The sequence below is a fragment of the Scylla paramamosain genome, chromosome 19, assembly GCF_035594125.1.
Source record: "Scylla paramamosain isolate STU-SP2022 chromosome 19, ASM3559412v1, whole genome shotgun sequence".
Classification (NCBI taxonomy): Eukaryota; Metazoa; Arthropoda; class Malacostraca; order Decapoda; family Portunidae; genus Scylla; species Scylla paramamosain.
The window spans coordinates 9,988,637-10,009,574 of record NC_087169.1 but is presented as its reverse complement, the minus strand read 5'-3'; the positions used below and the strand labels follow the sequence as shown (position 1 = coordinate 10,009,574).

General features: G+C 42.1%; 1 protein-coding gene across 8 annotated transcripts in view; it reads left to right on the top strand.

The window, feature by feature from the left end:
* The window catches only part of LOC135109621 (DNA ligase 1-like), a 195,424-nt gene that overhangs the window by 82,238 nt on the left and 92,248 nt on the right, over positions 1 to 20,938 (top strand). For 7 of the 8 annotated variants that reach the window (XM_064021053.1, XM_064021054.1, XM_064021057.1 and 4 more), the window contains one exon: positions 5,620 to 5,715. The exons of the other annotated variant lie outside the window; for it this stretch is intronic. In XM_064021053.1, coding sequence (XP_063877123.1) covers positions 5,620 to 5,715 — 96 coding nt within the window. The remainder of the gene's footprint in view (positions 1 to 5,619; positions 5,716 to 20,938) is intronic. 8 annotated transcript variants of the gene reach the window in all.

Here is a 20,938-nt window from a genome sequence, read left to right as displayed (position 1 = left end):
CAATGCCTGCTAAGTCAGGGACACTGAGTCAACCTTGACAGCTTGATAAACTGGAGAAGAGTTGTCACAGACCCAGCAGCACTGCAGGGAGCTTCAAACAGTTTCTGGTTACCTGGACGTTTCTGGAATAATAAAATAAAATTAATATATATTCAGGACTGAGTATGAGCGACTTCAGTCACAGGGAGAGGAGTGTGTGCGTGTGTAATGCTTAATTGTGACTCAAAGTTGAGGGAATTGTCAGTGACTAATTGAGGCCCCATCAACTGGTCGTAGCCAGTCAGTTCACAATTTCCTCACAATGAGTCTTAATAGTGAAGTGTCTGATTTTATGTGTGGTACTAATAATATCACAATGACATGGCAGACAAAATTATATAAGAATGGACAAGGTATAATGAAGCAGGGATGACGAGAGCTGGACATGAGGCGAGGCAGTCTAGGTGCTGGGGAGTGAGAGCCACACCGCGGGGTAAGGCGGGGCAGACAGGACAGCTCGTTCTCCCTTGTAGATACTTACAGCTTCCCAGGTCCTCACCTCTTATAGGCAGGGATCATAACCCTCTTGCAGTAGATTACTCCATACAAAACTGAGTTTGTAGATTGAGAAGGGTGTGGTACTGTATTTGTGGTTGTGGAGTGCTGTGGATGGTGGGGTGGAGGAAAAGAAGCACTCAAGTAGAGAGTTTATAAGGGTTCATCTTGTCAGGTGAGAGTGGTGTGAGTGGAACCCTTGAGCAGTAAACAAGGTCACTGTTTTGACTGTGTTGTGCTAACCACAGTGAAACAGTGCTGCTTGTGGTTCTCCACTACCAGTTCATTCCTCAATTTCTGTAATGTTTCATTCACTCTCTCTGTTCCACAATGTTTAGTGTTTTTCACTCACCCGTGTTTTTTTACGTACGTAGTTTTTGAGTTTTTAGGCACAGTTTTCGCAAACAGGTGTATCCCAAGCTGTGACACCATTTATGTTCCCCTACTTGACTCTTTGTCACGCCAGCAGCAGCAACATTTGTGATTTAAGGTAGCGTGATTTGAGTAAACATGAAAGAAAATTTGAATCAAGTCAATATATATATATATATATATATATATATATACACCAATAAGAGTTCACTCATTATGGTTAGTGTAGTAATGTGGTAGTATTAGGTCTCTGATTACTGGAAAGATTAACAGTACGTAACTATGTTTTTTATCAGTAAAACATTGACATTACTTCACTTAGTTATATAGTTTGTTCAGAGTTTGTGCACACACTAATGCTGTGGCCCTCTATCAGTGGCAGGGCTTGCAAGACGCGGCCACTTGCAGCAAGCGTCACTCCCTCTCTCTCCTCTGCCTCAGGAAGTGCTGCCAGCTAACATGCAGCGGATGTACAGTAGACATAACATTAGCATTTGCATCAGCACCACGTGATCAGGATGGCGATATTTGTTCAGATGAACAAAAGGGAAGGGTCATGTGCAAATTAAACAAAGGACAACTTCCTACCTATCCTTACCTGTCTATGGGTACAAGAGGCTGGAGGTAGTCAATTAGAGGAGAGGAATTGATGAGATGAAAAGCTTTTGATTCCACCCTGTCTAGAAGTGTGGTATGAGTAGAACCCTCCCAGACTTGTGAATCATACTCCATACATAGATGGATAAGGTCCCCTGTAAAGAATTAGCAGCTTGAAGGGTGAGAAAAACTGGCAGAGATGTCTCAGAATGCCTAACTTCATAGAAGCTGTTTTAGCTAGAGATGAGATGTGAAGTTTCCAGTTTAGACTATAAGTAAAGGACAGACTGAGGATGTTCATTGTAGAAGAGGGGGTGAGAGAAAGAAGAAAGTCTTGTGCAGCGAGGCTTCGGGAGGAGGGGAGGCATGCAGTTAGCAAGATCAGAAGAGCAGTTAGCATGAAAATAGCAGTAGAAGACAGCTAGAGATGCATCATTGTGGTGATGAGAGAGAGGCTGAAGACAGTCAGTTAGAGGAGAGGAGTTGATGAGACGAAAAGCTTTTAATTCCACCCTGTCTAGAAGAGCAATATGAGTGGAACCCCCCCCAGACATGTGAAGCATAGTCCATACATGGACAGATAAGGCCCTTGTACAGAATTAGCAGCTGGAGGGGTGAGAAAAACTGGCGAAGACGTCTCAGAACGCCTAACTTCATAGAAGCTGTTTCAGCTAGAGATGAGATGTGAAGTTTCCAGTTCAGATTATAAGTAAAGGACAGACTGAGGATGTTCAGAGGGGGACAGTTGAGTGTCATTGAAGAAGAGGGGATAGTTGTCTGGAAGGTTGTGTTGAGTTGATAGATGCAGGAATTGAGTTTTTGAGGCATTGAACAATACCAAGTTTGCTCTGCCCCAATCAGAAATTTTAGAAAGATCAGAAGTCAAGCATTCTGTGGCTTCCCTGCGTGAAATGTTTACTTCCTGAAGGGTTGGACGTCTATGAAAAGACATGGAAAAGTGCAGGGTGGTATCATCAGTGTAGAAGTGGATAGGACAAGAATGTTATAACATTCCCTTCTCTGTAGGTGGGTGAAACAGGCTGACAACCTCATTCATGTAACCTGGTATTATGACCATCTGTGTAAATGGTGCATGAGCCAAAAGAGGACTTTGTAACCCATATTAAGCCCTGCACCATGTCACATAGGTGGTGACTTGCCCAGTTTGAGGCAGCTGTAGGAGGGGCAGGAATTTGTGGTCATGACAATAGTTTGTATATACAGTAAAATCCCTCTTATCCGGCATCAACTGGACCGCCAACATGCCAGATACTTGAATATTGCCGGATACTTGAAATGGTTGAGTGTCATTGAAGAAGAGGGGATAGTTGTCTGGAAGGTTGTGTCAAGTTGATAGATGGAGAAATTGAGTTAAGTTTGCTCTGCCCCAATCAGAAATTTTAGAAAGATTGGCAGTCAGGCTTTCTGTGGCTTCCCTGCATGAACTGTTTACTTCCTGAGCGGTTGGGCATTTATGAAAAGATGTGGAAAAGTGCAGGGTCGTATCATTAGCGTAGGAGTGGAAAGGACAAGAAGTTTGGTTTAGAAGATCATTGATGAATAATATGAGTAAGAAGAGAGGACAGAACCCTTAGGAACACCACTGTTAATAGACATACTCAATAAGTGGAAGGTGAGATTTTACTTCAAAGCTGGGTATACACCAAGCAGTAATGGAATATTGGAAAGACCTATCAAGACCTTGGCAGAGAGAGGGCAGATTAACCAGAGGAGGCAGTGTTTTGGTATAAAATGTCCCCTAGGTCAGGCCAGGATGAGAAGTACCACAGATAGCTGCATTTTGATGCAACATTCTTGCAAGATTCCAGTTGTAAAGGAAAAAGGCACTGTCATCATCATTATTGGAGAAGAGGTTTGGGTAATGCAACTGGATCCTAAGTGTACATCACAGTGGAAGAAAGATACAATGACAGACATGCACTCCCTTATCAACCTCAATATCAATGGGATTCCTTGGCATGTCCAAGATATAACAAAAACTATACATCCATCAGATGAGGAGAATAGTGAGGAATGAAGTGAGAGTGAAGAGGTGGATATTGTGGATGAGTAACAGTAAGCTTAGGAACATGAATAGGTGCTGAGATGATCACAGACAGAGAGGCGACAACCAATGTGGATGAGAGATTATGAGACTGGAAGTGACTGTGAGTTGGAATAGGATAATAAAGTGGTAATATAGTGTTATGTGAGGTGTAAGTGGGGAAGCAAGAAGAAGAGAAGAAAGAAGAGGAAGAAATAAAGAGACAGAGAAGAAGAGGTTAGGGAGCCCGAAGATGCACAGTCTACAATAATTGCCTAGCAGGTAGCTCCAGCAGATTCCTGTAAGATTCCATGCACACAGTTGCTCTCCTTCCCCAATTAATTTCCCTTATTTCCTGTTGTCCTTTCAGTTCAAATCTCACCTGGTATTTAGTTGAAGAGTCCCCTTTGCTCATAATCATTATTCATCCATTCCCCATGGTTCAGTCAACAGAATTTTAAAAAAATAATCATTTTGTTGTGCCCACTAGCAGCCTGCTATGAGTGTAAGTGCAGGGCGAGCAGGGAAGATGAGCTGCCCCCATTCTTCCCCCCTCCTCTCTCACATGACTCACACCCCTGTGATGGCTGAGGGTGACTTGTTCTTACAACTCAATCACAGTCTATACTTTATGAAAGACAGATGTGCATTCAAAGCAGTGTTATCAAGAGGAGACTGGGAGGAATACAGATGGACATGCAAGTTAATTAAAGGGGTATTTGAATAATTTACTGCAGTAAACCCCTGCTTATATGTGCAGTGTTTAGGTGTCTCCTATGAATGCTTATGAATGTAGTTATTTGTTACGCACTTGATATATTTGTAATGTGACTCCTCAGCTGTGTGTGTGTGTGTGTGTGTGTGTGTGTGTGTGTGTGTGTGTGTGTGTGTGTGTGTAAGCCAAGGACCTGGTGCAGTGAGCAGTCAACAACCCTCCTGTTTGTGTTTGCGGGCAACTTGTCTGTATATATGTTGTTTCCTTGTATGCTACTGTAATCTTGTCAACTCTTAGAGGGTCTAGACACAGAGGATTCCTAATATGCTGCTCGTGTAGTAAAGTATTCTATTTCCCCAGGCTGTTTCATTCCTGGACAGGGGCAGGTCCTGTCTTCTGGGAAGTTGGATATAATACTGCACAGCAGAGGGAGGTAGTGTCCTAGGGAAAGTGGGCGGATTTTGTCATGCTGGTTGTGAGGGTGGTATTCCGTAGAACTTTACAATCCTTATATGTGTGTCACTTGTTGTAATTGTGCCTTCGTAGAACGTGACTGACAATTCTTTTTCAGCGAGTGGGGAATGATTCTGTTTTTTTTTTTTTTTTATGTAGGAGGGACACTGACCAAGGGCAAGAAAAATGCCCACTGAAATGCCAGTTCCATAAAAAGGGTCCAAAGCGGTAGTCAAAAATTTAAGGATAAGTATCTTTAAACCTCCCTCTTGAAGGAATTCAAGTCATAGGAAGGTGGAAATACAGAAGCAGGCAGGGAGTTCCAGAGTTTACCAGAGAAAGGGATTCCAGTTATACTCTGCTCTTATCTTTCCTGGTTCATGTACACAAGGTACAGGGTCAGTTGCATGGCAGCTGTCACATTGCCTCACCACCTGTTGCACCTCATGACTGCAGGATTGACCCTCCTTGTCACAAATACCATCCTGTTGGCCTCCATGTGATGCATTCCATGAAGCTCTCTTACACTTAGGGCTCCAACACAACACACCTCAGTCTCCTTCCCATCCTGTGGCACCCTCAGTCAAGCCTTCATAAATCTTGTTAGACTATCTGCCTTCTTCCATGGGACAAAATCTGCACATAGTGTCAGACTGGACACATCCACCAACTCTTGCAGGATTCCCAGTTGTTGTCTTCATGATAATTTCAAAGGCCTCTTTCATGTTATTTTTTATTTTTATTTCTGCCAATACTGTTGATTTCATTTTGCTAAACATTAGCAGAGTTGGCACAAATCTCAACCTCCTGCAGGTCCCACTTCACTACAAGATTAACTCCTTTCAACACTGCATCCATTTCAGCAACGTTGTTATGTCCAAAGTCACCTTTCTTTCTCAACCAGGCTGCATCTTCAACCTCTGTGCCATCAGTCTCCAACACCACTACTGTTGTGATACTACTAGCATCACACCATATGACTTCTCTCATGGACTTTTGGGTATGCCACCTCCCTCTCATTTGGTCCTCATGGTGCATTCTACCTAATCTTTCATCATCTTTACTGTCTTTGGTTTGACTTTATTCTCCCACCTTACCCTCACACTATACAATTCCTCTCATGGACTTTTGGATATGCCACCTCCCTCTTATTGGGTCCTCATGGTGCATTCTCTTTACCATATCTTTTATCATCTTTACTGTCTTTGGTTTGACTTTATCCTCCCACCCATTTGCTGTCCTGTTAATTTAGCTACATGCCACATGAAGCCATCCTGTGGTGTGGTAATGGCCCACCAATCTTCCACAAGCTGAGATCGGCTTTCTTTTACTCAGCTCTTCTTCCATCTCTGGAATTTCATTCCCTCTCCAAAAAACTAACTCTCCTGTTTTATCCTTCTCCAATCTCAGACCTAATTCTGCTCCTCCCTTCAACAGTTCAGGAGTTTTTGTGGCTAGCCTGAACTTTGCCAGATGTTCTACCACTTCAGCTGCTGTCACTACAGTCTTATCCACCAAAATATTATTATTATATGAATTTGTGCCAGTTTCCATGTCCTTTCTCTTCCCCAGCACTGTTTTAAGTATCTTGGTCATGATTCTCAGGACACAGTTTAACCCAAAACCCAGCCTTGTTAAACAATATGTTTGTCCCTTTCATTTCACCAGCTGTTACCTCCAGAATTACTTTGCCACATGAATTTGCAAATAGGCAGACTTCAAATCCACAATAGTGGAGGCCATCATTTGTCTCTAGTCTCTAAGGGTCTTGCCACATATATCAGTGATATTATTGCCTGTTAGGCATCACATAATTATTGAGCTCTCTGAAGTCCGATATTGGCCTTACTTTATTCTTTGTATGTTGTATCACTGTTGTTAACAGCAGTACTTCTTCCATGACTTTTTGCCATGGTACTAAAATCATCTCAATCCACCTTTCTACCTCCCTTTCAAATTCCTTTTTCACCCCTGCCTTCAGTGCATATTCATAGTATCCAATTTGATTTTTCAGGACAGGCTTCTCTTCCTTCCAGCATCACTCAACCTCTCACCTTTTGCTGTCAATCACCACTGTGAAGTCCTTGTCATCAATCTGACAGGGTTCACTCTTCATTGTTCTTGTTGGGGATTCGGGGGCCTTGCAAACTGTTGTGCCACAGCCTCTAGTGCCCCAAAGGTGCTGGTAGCAGGCAGGTTATCTGGTTAGATTCTGGTAGGTTGTCCAGTCTTCTGGAGGAAGACCCTGGTGTGCTTGAGTGTCTTGAAGCCCTGGCCGGGGCCCTGGGAACCACCCAGGTCTGCTAGTGATGGCCTGTGGATGTGAAGTGATGCCAGTGAGTGGAGGAGAGCAGTGCAGTGGTGGCGGGGGCAGTGTAGCAGCAGGTGTTCTGGAGTGTCTGGCTGTGTGGGGCACCAGGGGCAGTGAGGGGTGTCTGTCAGGCCAAGCCTGTGTATGTGGGCATTGAGGTGGCTGTGTCCTATCCTGAGTCTTGTGACAGCAGTGTCTAGAACACGGCTGGGGGAATGGGTTCACCAGTGGTGTTGTGTGTCCTGTCTGATGTGTCTGAGTGTTGTGTACTGTACGACATCTGTCAGATGTCTTTCCCAGAGTTAGTTACAGTCCTTCCATAGGATGGTCAGTAGGTCAGTCTGCCTGTGGGAAGCTCTATGGGAGAGGGGTGAGTGTGCCTCATTTGCTGTTCTATCAGCCATGGTGTTGCCCACAATGTCAGTGTGGGAGGGGACCCACTGAAGGTGGATGCTGATGTGTGTAGCAGACAGTTGGGATATTAGGTGGTAGATTTGTAGGTAAAAGGAGTGGTGTGACTTGGGGGAGTGGCACTGGATGAGGTGGAGGACTGTGAGGGAATCAGTGAATAGTGTGACTGCACAAGGGGTGGTGTGACTGGTGGCAAACTTTAGGCACTCCTTAATGGCAAACAGTTTTGCTGTAAGGATAGAGGAAGTGGCCAGCAACCTTCAGGCAGTGGCAGTGGAGAGTGATGGAGTGAAAATAGTAGCATCAACTGAGCGTGGAATGGGAGGCTATAGCCATCAATGTAAATGCGTAAGGTGTTGTTATAGTGTGTGTGTGTGTGTGTAATATTACAAGGAAGGAGGTCCTGCCCTGCACTGGGCAGCCAATGTTGGACCATGGTGTTAATATGTGGAGCTGCTGAGAGACTATTGAAGAGAGAAGGAACCAAGGAACCAATGGGGAGGTTTTCTCTAGAGTGAGAAAAAAGGGTGGGGTGACCCAGAGCGTAGCAAAGAAGGAAAGGGCTGTCTACAAAAGGGGTGTGGGATTTGATATGGTAGGGTACCATGAAGTGATTCCCTACACTATTGGAAGAGGAGTGAGTGGAGGGCATGTCTGCTTGGGGTGGATGCAAGTTTGGTGTAGGTGTGGAGAAGGAAGGTGTAATATCAGTGTGACAGTGAGCATTGGGAGGACTGTTCCTGAAGGGCTGTGACTGGGGAGGACCTAAAAGCTCCCAAAGTAATGCAAAGGACTGCATTTTGAATATATGAATACCACTCCATAAACCTCACATCCAGAGTCCAAGTGACTCTGGATATAAAAACAATAAAAATGAAGAAGAGTACACCTGTCTGCACCCCACTTGACACCTGCAAGGGACTTCATGAGATTGTCTCTTGAGGCATGAGGTCACCATATACTGTATGTGGTGGGTTCAGGTTTGGCAGGGGCCATCCAACAGTAGACCAAGAAATGGTCAGTTTTGAAAGGGATGGGAGAGCCATTAATGGTAACCACTGGGATGTTGGAAATGTTAGACTTCTGGGCACTCACCGTCAGGCCCCAGTGCGATGTCCAGGAGTGGACATCATCAAGTCCATGCTGAAGGTTGAGCTGAGCCTCCTGGATAGTGGGAGCAGAGCAAAGCAGGGAAATTTTGTCAGTGCACAGGAGTGCTTGTGTGCATGGCAAGGAGGGAAAGTCAGAAAGTAAGACATTGAAGAGGAGCTGACTGAGAGGAGAACCTTGTGGGACACCTCTGGTGATGGGTAATGCCTAGAGTAGGTATTACCTATCAACAGAGTGAAGGACCTGGAAGACAGGAGGGACTTAACCCAATTAAGGGGCGATCCTCTGAGTCCCAGGCAGGCAAATTTTACAACAATAGTATTATGTGAAGTGGAGTTAAAAGGCTCTTTAAGATCAAGAAAGGCTACTAAAGTTAATTGCTTGTTATTAAATCCTTCCTGGATGTGGTGTTCCAGGTGGAGCAAGGCATCTAGGGTGCCCCTGTGGGGACAAAACTCATACATGTGTGGAGGAAGGAGGTGTTTGTGTTCCAACCACCATGTTAGTCTGTCCTGTACAATGTCTTTTCCTGAGCTTGGCAAGAAGGCTAATGGGTCTGTATGAGGAAGCCTCTGATGGGTCCTTACCAGGCTTGGGGATAGGGAGAGTGATGGTATGCCACCACACTGAAGGGAATATCCCCAGCAACCAGCTGGCATTGAAGACATTTGTTGTATATAACTGCAGTTATATACTTGCCAAGTACTTCATGTACTTTCACAATTCTTTAAGTCTAGGTCCAGGTTACTGAGAGTTTAGGCCAGAGATCTCACAGTTGGGTAAGCCATAAATGCAGTTCAGAAAGACTGACATTATTTATTAACCAGTAAATAAGCATTCCAACAATACACGCAGGCAATAAAAGACAGTAGCTCAACAACATGATACCAGTTAATAAAACTTCAAGTAACTCTGCATTGACAAACTAATAAGTCTTTACATTATTACTAACCCTTAAACAGCAGTGATCATCTATTTAGGCACAACCTGGCAGTTCACTCATGGTGGTGATCATCTATTAAGACATGATTTTTCATGCCTAGAGTTTTGAATTCAGACATCTCATTTTCCTCTTAGATATTCTGGAGACCTGTGGCAACTAAATCACCTTGGATGATTCAGGGATTGTTCCTCTCTCCTCCATCTCTAGGAGGAGGCAGTAGACACCTGCCAAAACAATAATTACTCCCAGTGAGATCTAAAGCACTGAATCAGGGGGTGCTGTGAACTTATCAATAAACCCAGCTGTGACCTCACTGAATGTTTCCCTTTGTGTCTTACAATACAAGGGAGCAGTCACAGCCTGCCCTCCTAAGACAATTCTCTTCCTTCACACAAAACTACAAGCACCTAATTACACACACCCTTCACTCAAAATTCAAAATTTTCATGGTGACTCCTACACCAGTTTTGGAGTCCCCACCTGGGGAGGGGACCACAAATGTCCCCAGGTTGGACTGCTCTTCTGGTATTGACCCTAAGTGTCTTGACACCCCCATCAGCTTTTTCTTCATTAACTTCTGCAACATTTGTGGTCTTAGATTTAATTTTCATTCAGTAGAGCACCACCTTTTCTCTACTAAACTTCATCTTCTTTTCCTCACTGAAACACAGGTGTCTGAGGTAACTGACAGTAACCCTTCTCTGTTCCCTCCTACTTTCTCTATCCTCAATTTCAATCCAAAGCTGGATGTTGCATCTATGTGTGCAACGACTTAACCTGCTCTTGTGCCTACGCTCTTGAATCTTCTGACTTTTCCACCATCTGGCTACGACTACAGAGTCACTCTCAAACTAAATTTATCTGTGCTGTATACCTCTCACCTAACTCCTCTGACTGTAAGAAATTCTTTGACTACTTAGCTTCCAAAGTGGAGCACATTCTCTCTTCCCTTTTGCGGAGATCTTCATTCTTGGAGACTTCAATGTTCATCATCAGCTTTGGCTTTTCTCTCCCTTCACTGACCATTCTGGTGAACTAGCCTTCAACTTTGCTATCCTCCATGATCTAGAGCAATTGGTGCAACACCCTACTCATATTCCTGACCATCTTAGAGACATGCACAGCATTCTTGACTTTCTCCTAACCCCTAATCCTTCTGCTTATGCTGTCACCCTCTCTTCTCTTTTAGGATCCTCCAATCACAATCTCATATCTGTATCTTTTCCTATCACTCCAATCCCTCCTCAGTATCCAAATAAGTAGAGGTGCCTCTGTCATTTTGCCTCTGCTAGTTTAGGGGACCTGAGGAGGTATTTTGCTGATTTTCCTTGGAATTACTATTGCTTCCATGTCAGAGACCCATCTCTGTGTGCTGAGTGCATAATAGAGGTGATAGTGTCTGGCATAGATGCATACATTCTTCACTCTTTTTCTCAACCTAAACCTTCCAAATCTTGGTTTAACACAGACTGTTCTCGTGGTATACATGATGGAGAGGTGATCCAGAAAAGATACTTGAGCCTTCCATCACCAGAATCTCATGCACTTTATATTTCTGCCTGGAACTCCTGCCAAAAACTCCTTCATTAATAGAAAGTGTCAAAATCTTTCAAGATCTAACTCCTCTTGTGACTTCTGGCATCTAGCCAGAATCCAATAACATTGCTTCTTCTTTCCCTCTTTATTTCAACCAGATGGCACCATTGCTACTACATCCATCTCTAAAAGCTGAACTCTTTGCTCAAACCTTGGCTAAAACCCTACCTTGGATGATTAAGGGCTTGTTCCTCCCTCTCCTCCACCCTCTGACCACTTTATGTTACCTATTAAAATTCTTTGCATTGATATTTTCCATGCCCTCTATGGCCTAAATCCTTGGAATGCTTATGGACCTGATGGGGTCCCTCCTACTGTTCTCTGAAACTGCACCTCTGTGCTTACACCTTGCCTAGTCAAACTCTTTCAACTCTGTCAATCTTTCCTTCATGCTGAAAGTTTGCCTACACTCAGTCTGTTCCTAAAAAGGGTGATCATTTTATTCTCTCAAACTACCATCCTATTACTTTAATTTCCTACTTATCTCAAATTTTTTTTTAATCTATCCTCAACAGGAAGATTCTTAAACATCTATCACTTCACAACTTTCTATCTGGTCACCATTATGGGTTCCGTCGAGGCCGCTCTACTGGTGATGTTCTGCCTTTCCTTACTGAGTCTTGGTCATCCTCTTTTAGAGTTTTTGGTGAAACTTTTTCTAGCACAAAGCTTTTATTTCCAAACTACCCTCCTACAGCTTCTATCCTTTTTGTCTTTGATTTCATCTCGAGTTTTCTTTCTGACCATTCTATTGCTGGTGTGGTAGATGGTCACTGTTCTATTAAATCTATTAACAGTGGTGTTCCTCATGGTTCTGTCCTGTCACCCACTCTTGGCCTATTATTCATCAACGATCTTCTAAACCAAATTTCTTGTCCTATCCACTCCTATGCTGATACCACCCTGCACTTTTCCACTTCTTTTCCTAGATGTTCAACCCTTCAGGAAGTAAACAGTTCATGCAGGGAAACCACAGAATGCCTGACTTCTGATCTCTAAAATTTCTGACTGGGGAAGAGCAAAACTTAGTATTGTTTAAAGCCTCAAAAACTCAATTATTCCAGTTGTCAACTCAACACAACCTTCCAGACATCTATCCCCTTTTCTTCTATGACCCAACTGTTCCTGTCTTCTACAATGAATATCCTCGGTGTGTCTTTTACTTATAATATAAACTGGAAACTCCACATCTCAACTCTAGTTAAAACAGTTTCTATGAAGTTAGGCATTTTGAGATGTCTCTGCCAGTTTTTCTCACTCTTCCAGCTGCTCTGTACAGGGGCATTATCCATCCATGTATGGAGTATGCTTCACATATCTGGGGAGGTTCCACTCATACAGCTCTTAAACATTTTGGAATCAAAAGCTTTTCATCTCATCAACTCCTAACTGACTGTCTTCATCCTCTTTCTCATTGCTGCAATGTTACATCTGTTGCTATTTTCTGCCACTGTTTTCATGCTAACTGCTCTTCTGATCTTGCCAACTGCTAACTGCATGCCTCCCCTCCTCTCATGGCCTGGCTGCACGAGACTCTTCTTTGTCTCACCCTATTCTGTTCACCTTTCTAATTTAAGATTTAATCTGTATTTTCAATCTTAAGCCAGTGTCCCTCCTATGGAAAAAAAAAAAAAAAAATGGAAACCATAGTATACTGAACACAGCATATTTAAAGTTGAGACACACAAGACACTTAGGAAAATTCCCTAAGTATTACTTACAGCCAAGGCAAGGCAGAGAATGACTGGTAGTCTCTTGGTGCAGCGAAACTGAATTGCACCAGCTTAGAAATAAGGCACCACCTATATTATGGCAACTGGAGAACTATGTGAGTTGTTCTGTGCTTCCTCCTTTTATACAATTTCCATCTGCTTATGTCAATGCAGCAACAAGATTACATACATGGCTACATACATTGCCATCCTTAAGGTCTAGAATCCGACTAGTTAGTACACTCATCTCTTCCTTTAAAACACGATCACCAGAATGTTTGCTTGTCTACTTTTTGTCACCAAAAGCTTAAGGTTTATTTTACTCTGAGGACACATTGGAAACCCATTCCTATACACAGATATTTAAAGTTTCTTATGTCTGTCTAGCACACAACATCTTGGTCACAAGAGGTGAAGTGGTGTTGTGGCTTACATGTGTAAGATTAATTTCGGTTATTACCAGGCTTTTAGTGCAATTAACTCATCCTAATCCTCTGCTACATCAGCAACACCTGAACTTTTGTAGTGTTTGTGAACAAGGTGGGCATTATTCTGACCTGGGTTGTGGACAGGCAGCGTGGCCTCATGAGGGGCCATGCCAGGGGTGTTGCTATGGGTGGCATGGGCATTGGTGGGTGCAATACAATAAGCATGGGTCCTGTGGCTTTGACACATTCAGGAAGAGCTGGTCCAGAGAATGTGGGAGGTATCGGAGGAGCTGGTTGGGGATGTCTGCCTCGGTGGGTTTTCCCAGCAGGCAGTGAATGTAAAGCCGAGGAAAGCTCCTGGGGAGTGTGGTCAGTGTGTGAAAAGGGTATGCTGTTGGTGGGTACAGGGTCAGGGGAGCTGAGTGTGCTGTGGATGTGGAAGGCAAGGCACTTGACTTTCTGGGCCTGAACAGCTGTCGCACACTTCTGAAACCACCAGGGGACTCTGAAAGTCTGGGTAGGGGGCAGAAGTGATAAAATGAAAGTGATGGGACCCCACATCCAGCAAGGTGTCTGTCAGTTACTGAATTTGGTCTTGTGAAAAGAGGGAAGTGGGAGGGGTGACTGACTTTAGCTCTAATTGAAAGGTGCCCCAGTCCTCTTTTTTGAAAGACCAATGAGGTCTGTCTGAGAGGGCAGGGGGTGGTGGCACTGATGGGAAAGAAATAACAACAGGTAGATGGTCATTTCCCATGTAAGGGCCTGTTATGACTGTGGTGTGGAAGAGGGGTGTTCCCCAGACATAGGTCCAAGGTAAAGGGGTTCCCTGAAACTGGATCAATCCTGGTAAGGAGGACAAAAGTAATGAGAGAGAAAGAAGCACTGTCCACCAGAAAGTCCAAGAGGGAACAACCCAAATGGTTCCTCTGGCACCTGGGGAGGGCTGGTTCCCAGAAGTCGTGGTGGGCATTAAAATTGGCCAGTATTAGTGCTGGGGAGGAAAGCTGTGAAAATAATTGGAGCTCCTAGAGGGAGATATCCAAACATGGATTTTATATTAAAATGATTTGAAAATGGATTTTATATTAAAGGGATTTGAAAAGGCTCCAAATCAAAGGTAACAGTCACTCAGATGCTCCAACCACACCCCTGCGGAAGGAAGTGAGAGTTAGAGGGCTAGAAGGGAGGGACTGGTGGACCAGCACCAGCTGGCCCTGCCAGCCCCCTTGTCCATCCTGTAGGAAGCATAGCTGGGAAAGGAGGGAAAGAATGCACTGGTGAGCCACATCTCACAGATGCCAACAACTAGAGGTAAAAAGGAAGAGAGCATGGTTTTAAAAGACTGGAAGTTTCTGGTACCAGGACCTGGCATTCTTCAGCTCTTTCTCCACAATGGGGAGTTTGGTAAACTAGTGATTGTCACCAGGTGGCAGCACCAGACATGTTACCTTCTCATGTAGAAGCAGCATCAAATATGTCTACAGTGTCATTCTATATACATAAAGATGTAGAGAGCTTATAATGTTCTTTTCTACATAATTCCTTCTAAGTAATAACACAAGTAAAATCACACTATTCATGAACAAAAGTACATTGGAACCTCAGTTTTTGAACTTAATTTGTTCCTGATTGCTGTTCAAACCAAAACTATTATCCCCATAGGAATCAATGTAAAATGGATTAATCCATTCCTGGACACCAGTCTACCTTATCTTAGTGGCTTATGACAGATGCTCCAATAGCCAAGATTGCTGCTTCACAACATCTCCAGCTCACAAATGATTTATCCAGAAAGGATGTATTGAATGAAGTTAGTGACACAGAACTCATCAGAAGATACTATTTAGACCGTGCAGGTATTCTCTTTGTTACTGATCTGGGGAGGGAAGAAAGACACAGGAGCAATCCACTTACTGCCAGAATGAAAGTGATCATAACAATTAGACATATTGTTGCTGGGAAAAGCTACTGAAAAAATGCAATTGTGCAGTAGTGATGGCATTGGGGGTGATGCAGAGAACCATAGGTGGCATGGGATTACTCCTGAGCGCCAAAAACTGTTTGTTTACATCATGGCTTTTTGACGGGATCACATTTACCATATTTCAAAGATTGAATTACTATCTTACACCCTGTCTCTCCTCAAAATATATAAAAACAAAGTAAATATTTATAGAAATTATGAATTAATATTAATCAGCAGCTTTTGCTATGTTTTTTAAGTTTTGAAATCAAGTAACTTTGTTCTAGAACTGAATTATGGTACCACAATAATGAGTTCAAAATTTTGTTCAAAAAAACAATGTTTGAAAATAGAGGCATTCGGTAACCAAGGTTCCACTGTATTTAAGATGATTTTCTAATGAATATGGCATTTAGATTTATTTGGTCATCTCAAGGTTTCCAAAAAAATACATAATTGATTGGAGGCATATTAATGCAGATGACAATAAAAATGAAGACAACATGTCTCAGCAACTCCAGATTACATAGATCAACTTCTTAGTATATGGAAACAACAATTTTTATTGAAAATATCCAAATTGAGTGCCCTCCTGAGAGTAATGCTTTATATCTAACCAAAAGAAACATCAGAAATTGAAATTAACGAAAGCATAGTTGGACAACCAGTTAATTCGTGTTGCAGTGTCCATGCCATTATTCCATGAACCTGTGGCTTCCTATATTCCTCTCCCATTATGGTTATGAGATAGATTTCAAAGGTGAAAAGTAATTTTTTGAGATATTAAACTTTTAAAGTTGTGAATACTCTTCAAGACTGTTTTCTTTCTCTTATCAGATTGGTTTCTATATATCATTAGATGCATTTTTCTATCCTATTTTCATATCAGATAAGTATTTATTGTTTATCTTTATTACAAATATGCAGGACTTGCTAAGTTTTTGAAAGCTGTTTTTATTTCATGCTCTTGGTCTCCCCTTTTCAGGTATTATTTCTTTTGAGAGGGTGCCAGAGTTGCCTAAGTTTTCTTTTTTTTTTTCCCCCTTCCCTCCTTTTTCTTCCAGTATTTTCTTGCATCATATCCTGTTCTGTCTTCTTTCTTGGGCTCTTCCCCCTTTTTGCTTGTTGAGTGTCTTCTGCAGTCAGTGTCCTGAAGATTCAAAGTTTGCAGTAGACTCCTCTGTTCCTACTGATAATATTGCTTGTATGTCATAATGTGATTTATCATGATCCATAGAAGTAACAGGAATAGGTGAGACTGATTCTCTGGACACTGGAATATCCTGCTGGGCAGCAGAGGTGTGGCCTTGGGGAGGAAGCTGCAGATGTCCGTGGAGCTCCGGGAGACGCCACAGCTGTGTCCTCAAGCCTCATTTCTTCTTTATTTTCTGCTTGTTTTCTGCTGCTTTCGTCTTGTCTCATGCAACAGAAAGCTGCCTCTTCCTCCTAGAAAACTTAGACATTTTGGAATAAACTTAGCATGCCCTGGTATGCTGCCAGAGAACAAGACAGATGATGGAAAGTTGTGGATGGAAGGCAAAAACACACACCCTCTTATTTCCTAGAACAGAGGCTCACTGGTGTGTCCCTGCATTATCCCTGCTGTCATGGCTGAGCAGGAGCTTTGGTTGCCAAGAACTACTATATTTTCAAGCATTTCATGGAAATATGTTGTTTTATACAGTGTCAAAAGATGTTCTGTATACTACTGTGCAGGATGGAAAAAAGTACTCAGAGTAGGGGATGTATTTCAAGCAGTAACTTTATCTGGGTGTTGTCAGATGTAGCTATGCCTACATTTTTTTTCCTCCAAAAAGTAATATTTTCACTTCAACCTCTTAACTCCAACCAGCTGCTCCCCTTAAGATAGAAATGCAGCAAGTAAACATGGGAGCAATCCAGCACCAAACTGTCACCAATCCATTCAAGAAGTCCAGCATTTTGTGTGTGTGTGTGTGTGTGTGTGTGTGTGTGTGTGTGTGTGTGTGTGTGTGTGTGTGTGTTTACCTAGTTGTGGTTTATGTGAGGAGTCTAAGCTCGTGCTGTCCCGTCTTGATATCTACTCATATCCAGTTTTTCCTTAAAATCATGTATAGCTGTTAGTTTTGAATGTGGTTGACTCATAAAGATAATGTGCCTTCTCATAAGTGTCACCACCCCTACCCCATCCATAACCTAGTGCTTTGAATGTAAAGTGTGCTCATGAAAATTTACCACGATGTTCAAAGCTTATGCAGGTCAGGATAATATTCTGCAAGTGATTGAGTACTATAAATTAGAGCTAAAAACCAAGGAAATAAGATCAGACAGGTGTGAACCTGGTGACAGTGTGCCACCTCATGTTTGAATTTAAGGTCACTGGAGAGTGTGAAATTCTCTGCCACAGACATGGTGGGGGATCACATCCTAAGGTTAATGACAGAACTCTGGCTCCTAATAAGATGCCAGTTGGATGAAAATCCCATCCTTACAGCATGGCAGCTTAAAGAACAGAATCCCATACTTCTCCAGGAAGTCAGTGTATGAACCATCCAGAAAAATATCCTGAAAAAAACTAGACTATCAGAAGTACCATGCTCACAACAAGCCTTTTGTTTCTGAGGCACATAGAAAAAAGAGGTTGGCTTTTGTACTCAAATACAGATCATGGACTATTGATGAGTGGGGGAGAGTCTTGTGGACTGATGAATCAGCATTTAGAGTGAGTGATACAAAAGGCAAGAGGGTGTGGCATCAGTAAGGATCAGACCCGTGTGATCCAAAGTTTACTGCCAAGTCTACTAAGCACCCTCCCTCATGCTGTAGGGTGCATTTTCATATGGGGGTGTGGCTGAGCTGTATGTCTTCTCTAAAGGCCAGTCAGTCACCAAGGATATCTACCGCAGTCTTTTAGACAGTTGTCTGGCTCACTGTTTTGTAGTGACTGGTGGTGAGGTGCTGCAGCAGGATGGTGCTCCATACCACACCACACACACTGTCAAGGAATGGCTTGCTATAAGTGAGGTGGAATGCATTCCTGACTGGCTGGCCAACAGTCCAGACATATCACCCATCGAGAACCTCTGGGCCATTATGAAGGGCAGGCTGAGGAACGAAGACACTTCCACACTGCCAAAATTAGAGAGCGCACTTTATCAAGCGTGGAGCAGCATCTCACGAGAAACAGTGATAAAGCTTGTGGATTCTCTCCCCATTTGTTTGATGGAAGTGAAAAAATGAAGAGTATACCTTATTAGTAAATAAAAGGTTAGTCAATAAGCATACATAACAAATTCTGTCTCATTCCGTCTTGTAGTTTGGCCATTTCTATCAGTCAAAATCATTAAGTGTATGTTGTTTAGTGCACAATCATTTTGAGAGGTGCTGACTGTATCAGATGTTCCCTCTTAATTGAAGACACTTTGAAAGTTGTTATTAAAAACCTCTGCAATTCCTGCTTCATCAACATGCATACCATTTATTTTCAATTTGTTTAACCCCTTCATATTCTTCAGTTTACCATTCACATATCTATAGAACATCCTTGGTTCATCCTTACATCTGTCCACAATATCTTTTTCATGATTATTTCTTCTCTCCTTACCTTTGAGTATTAATTTCTCTCCCTTTTGTATTTTTCCCATGCCTCATTTGTTTTCCTTTTCTTCCATTTAATCCAGGCCAGATCTCTCTTGCTCCTTGCTTCCTCACCGAAGGTTCCTTCATAAAAATTCAATCCAGCCTTGAGGGTTTGTCTTCCCCCCTGAAAATTATATTCTCTTCTGCCCATTGTGCCATTGAATTCTTCATTGCCATCCTTAACAACTTTCCTTCTCAAGACTCATCGCTCCTGTCCATCGACCACTCTTCCCACCTAACCTCCTTGCAGTTGAAATCTCCCATAATCTTTAGATTGTCTCTGCTTGCCATCATGTCTTCCACACATCTTTGTGTATCTTCTAATTTAGCCTTGTATTCCACAACCCCCCAGGAATCTGTTTTAGGAGGAACATATACCACTGCAAAGCTTCTTTTTCCACCTTCTCTACACACCACCTCAACTTTAATTGCTTCTGCCAGTTCATAATCACAATTAGTTTCGTGGGCCATTAAATCCTTTCTCACCAAAATCATTACTCCACCTTGTTTTTCATTTCTGTTTCTCAGCCATACATTATACTTTCTTTCACCCAAATTATTCACTTCAGTGTTATCACTTAGCTTCGTTTCAGTAATTCCCATCACATCCAAAGCATACTCTCTTAAGTAGTCATTTAGTTCCACTTGTGCTGAAAGTAACCCATTCACATTAGTATAAGCAATCTTTAGTTTCTCACTTCACTCTCTCTTTTTCCAGTTATCCACTTTATCAACCTCATGTTCCTTACTTTCCTCCTCTGTTCTGGCTTCATTTTTTCATTAGCCTGCTTCTACAATGCACTTGTTTTCGCTCTCTCCTCCTCATTGCTGCCTCCCTGTATCCAGATGTTTTTGCTATTCTCCTTTCTTCCTAATCTCCATACTGCACTTAGTACTTCTTCTGCTGCCGTTTACAATGTAGATTGAAACCCCATTGGTCTGCTTTTTCTTCAACATACTTCCCCAATCTTGTTACTTCTTCAATCTCCCCTTGTCAATCATTCTCATGTTCAGTCACAACATTTACTAGATTCACTGCAATGCTGCTTTCTTTTTCCTCTCTCTCTCATGTTTAGCTACTATCTTTTCCTCCTTCATCCCAAAAGCAATTATGCATTTTTCTTTACAGTGTTCCTAACCAAATGTTCCTTTTCTTTAATAACTTTAACTGCTGCCTTTTTACAAATTCTTCCCTATCTTTCAACTTGATTGTTCATTATCTCCTTTAAATTTGCAGTTTGTTCATCTTTTTTCTTTCTCTCACACAGTATAACCATCAACTTTTTTTTTTTATTAATCCCCACCTTTACCTTGCAGCTTTCTAGATTTTTTATCAATTCCTCATATTTAGAATTCAACTTCCTATTCTCATCCTCTCATTTTCCAGAAATTCTTATTTCTCTTCCCAAGCCTTGTTTTCCAACTTTAAATAGTTACATCTCTTTTTAACATGGGGAGCCTTCATGATCAATAGTTTCTAATCATAGTATTTGTTGGGGTGAATAAATGTTTTAATGGGCTTTGTGTCACTTGATTAATTCTGCTCTTTGGGTTATGAGCCCAAGATGTTTGTTTTTGTTTTGATTGAGCTCCAGCTCTGTCACCTGCCATCTTTCCAATGGTTCCACCTTGATTGATCACAAAAAAATAAATAGATAAATAATAATAATAATAATAATAATAATAATAATAATAATAATAATAAAAATAAATAAATAAATAATAATAATAATAATTTACATATATTTTAAGATTAATATCACACCTAAAGGCTGGGATGGCACAAATCCAACTTATCCAATCCTTATGGTTCCTCTAGGTAAATGACATCCCCAGCCAGTGCTGAAAAACATATCCACTTTCTTGCAGGTCAGGTGTGTGCATGTATGTGTGTGTAAATGGTGATAAGCAGACAGTGGGAAAGGTTTAAGCATTTTTTTTTTTTTGCTGACAGTGATTCAAGAAAAAAATATGCATTCAAAAAAGTGAAAAATGGTAGGGGTAACTGCAAATCATGAACAAATAATGATGCATTGGTACCAACAATGAAGGAGTGATGGTGTGAACTTACCTGACACAGTGATGATGGAATGAGGTAATGTTTTCCATAGAGAATTTGGTTTAGAACATC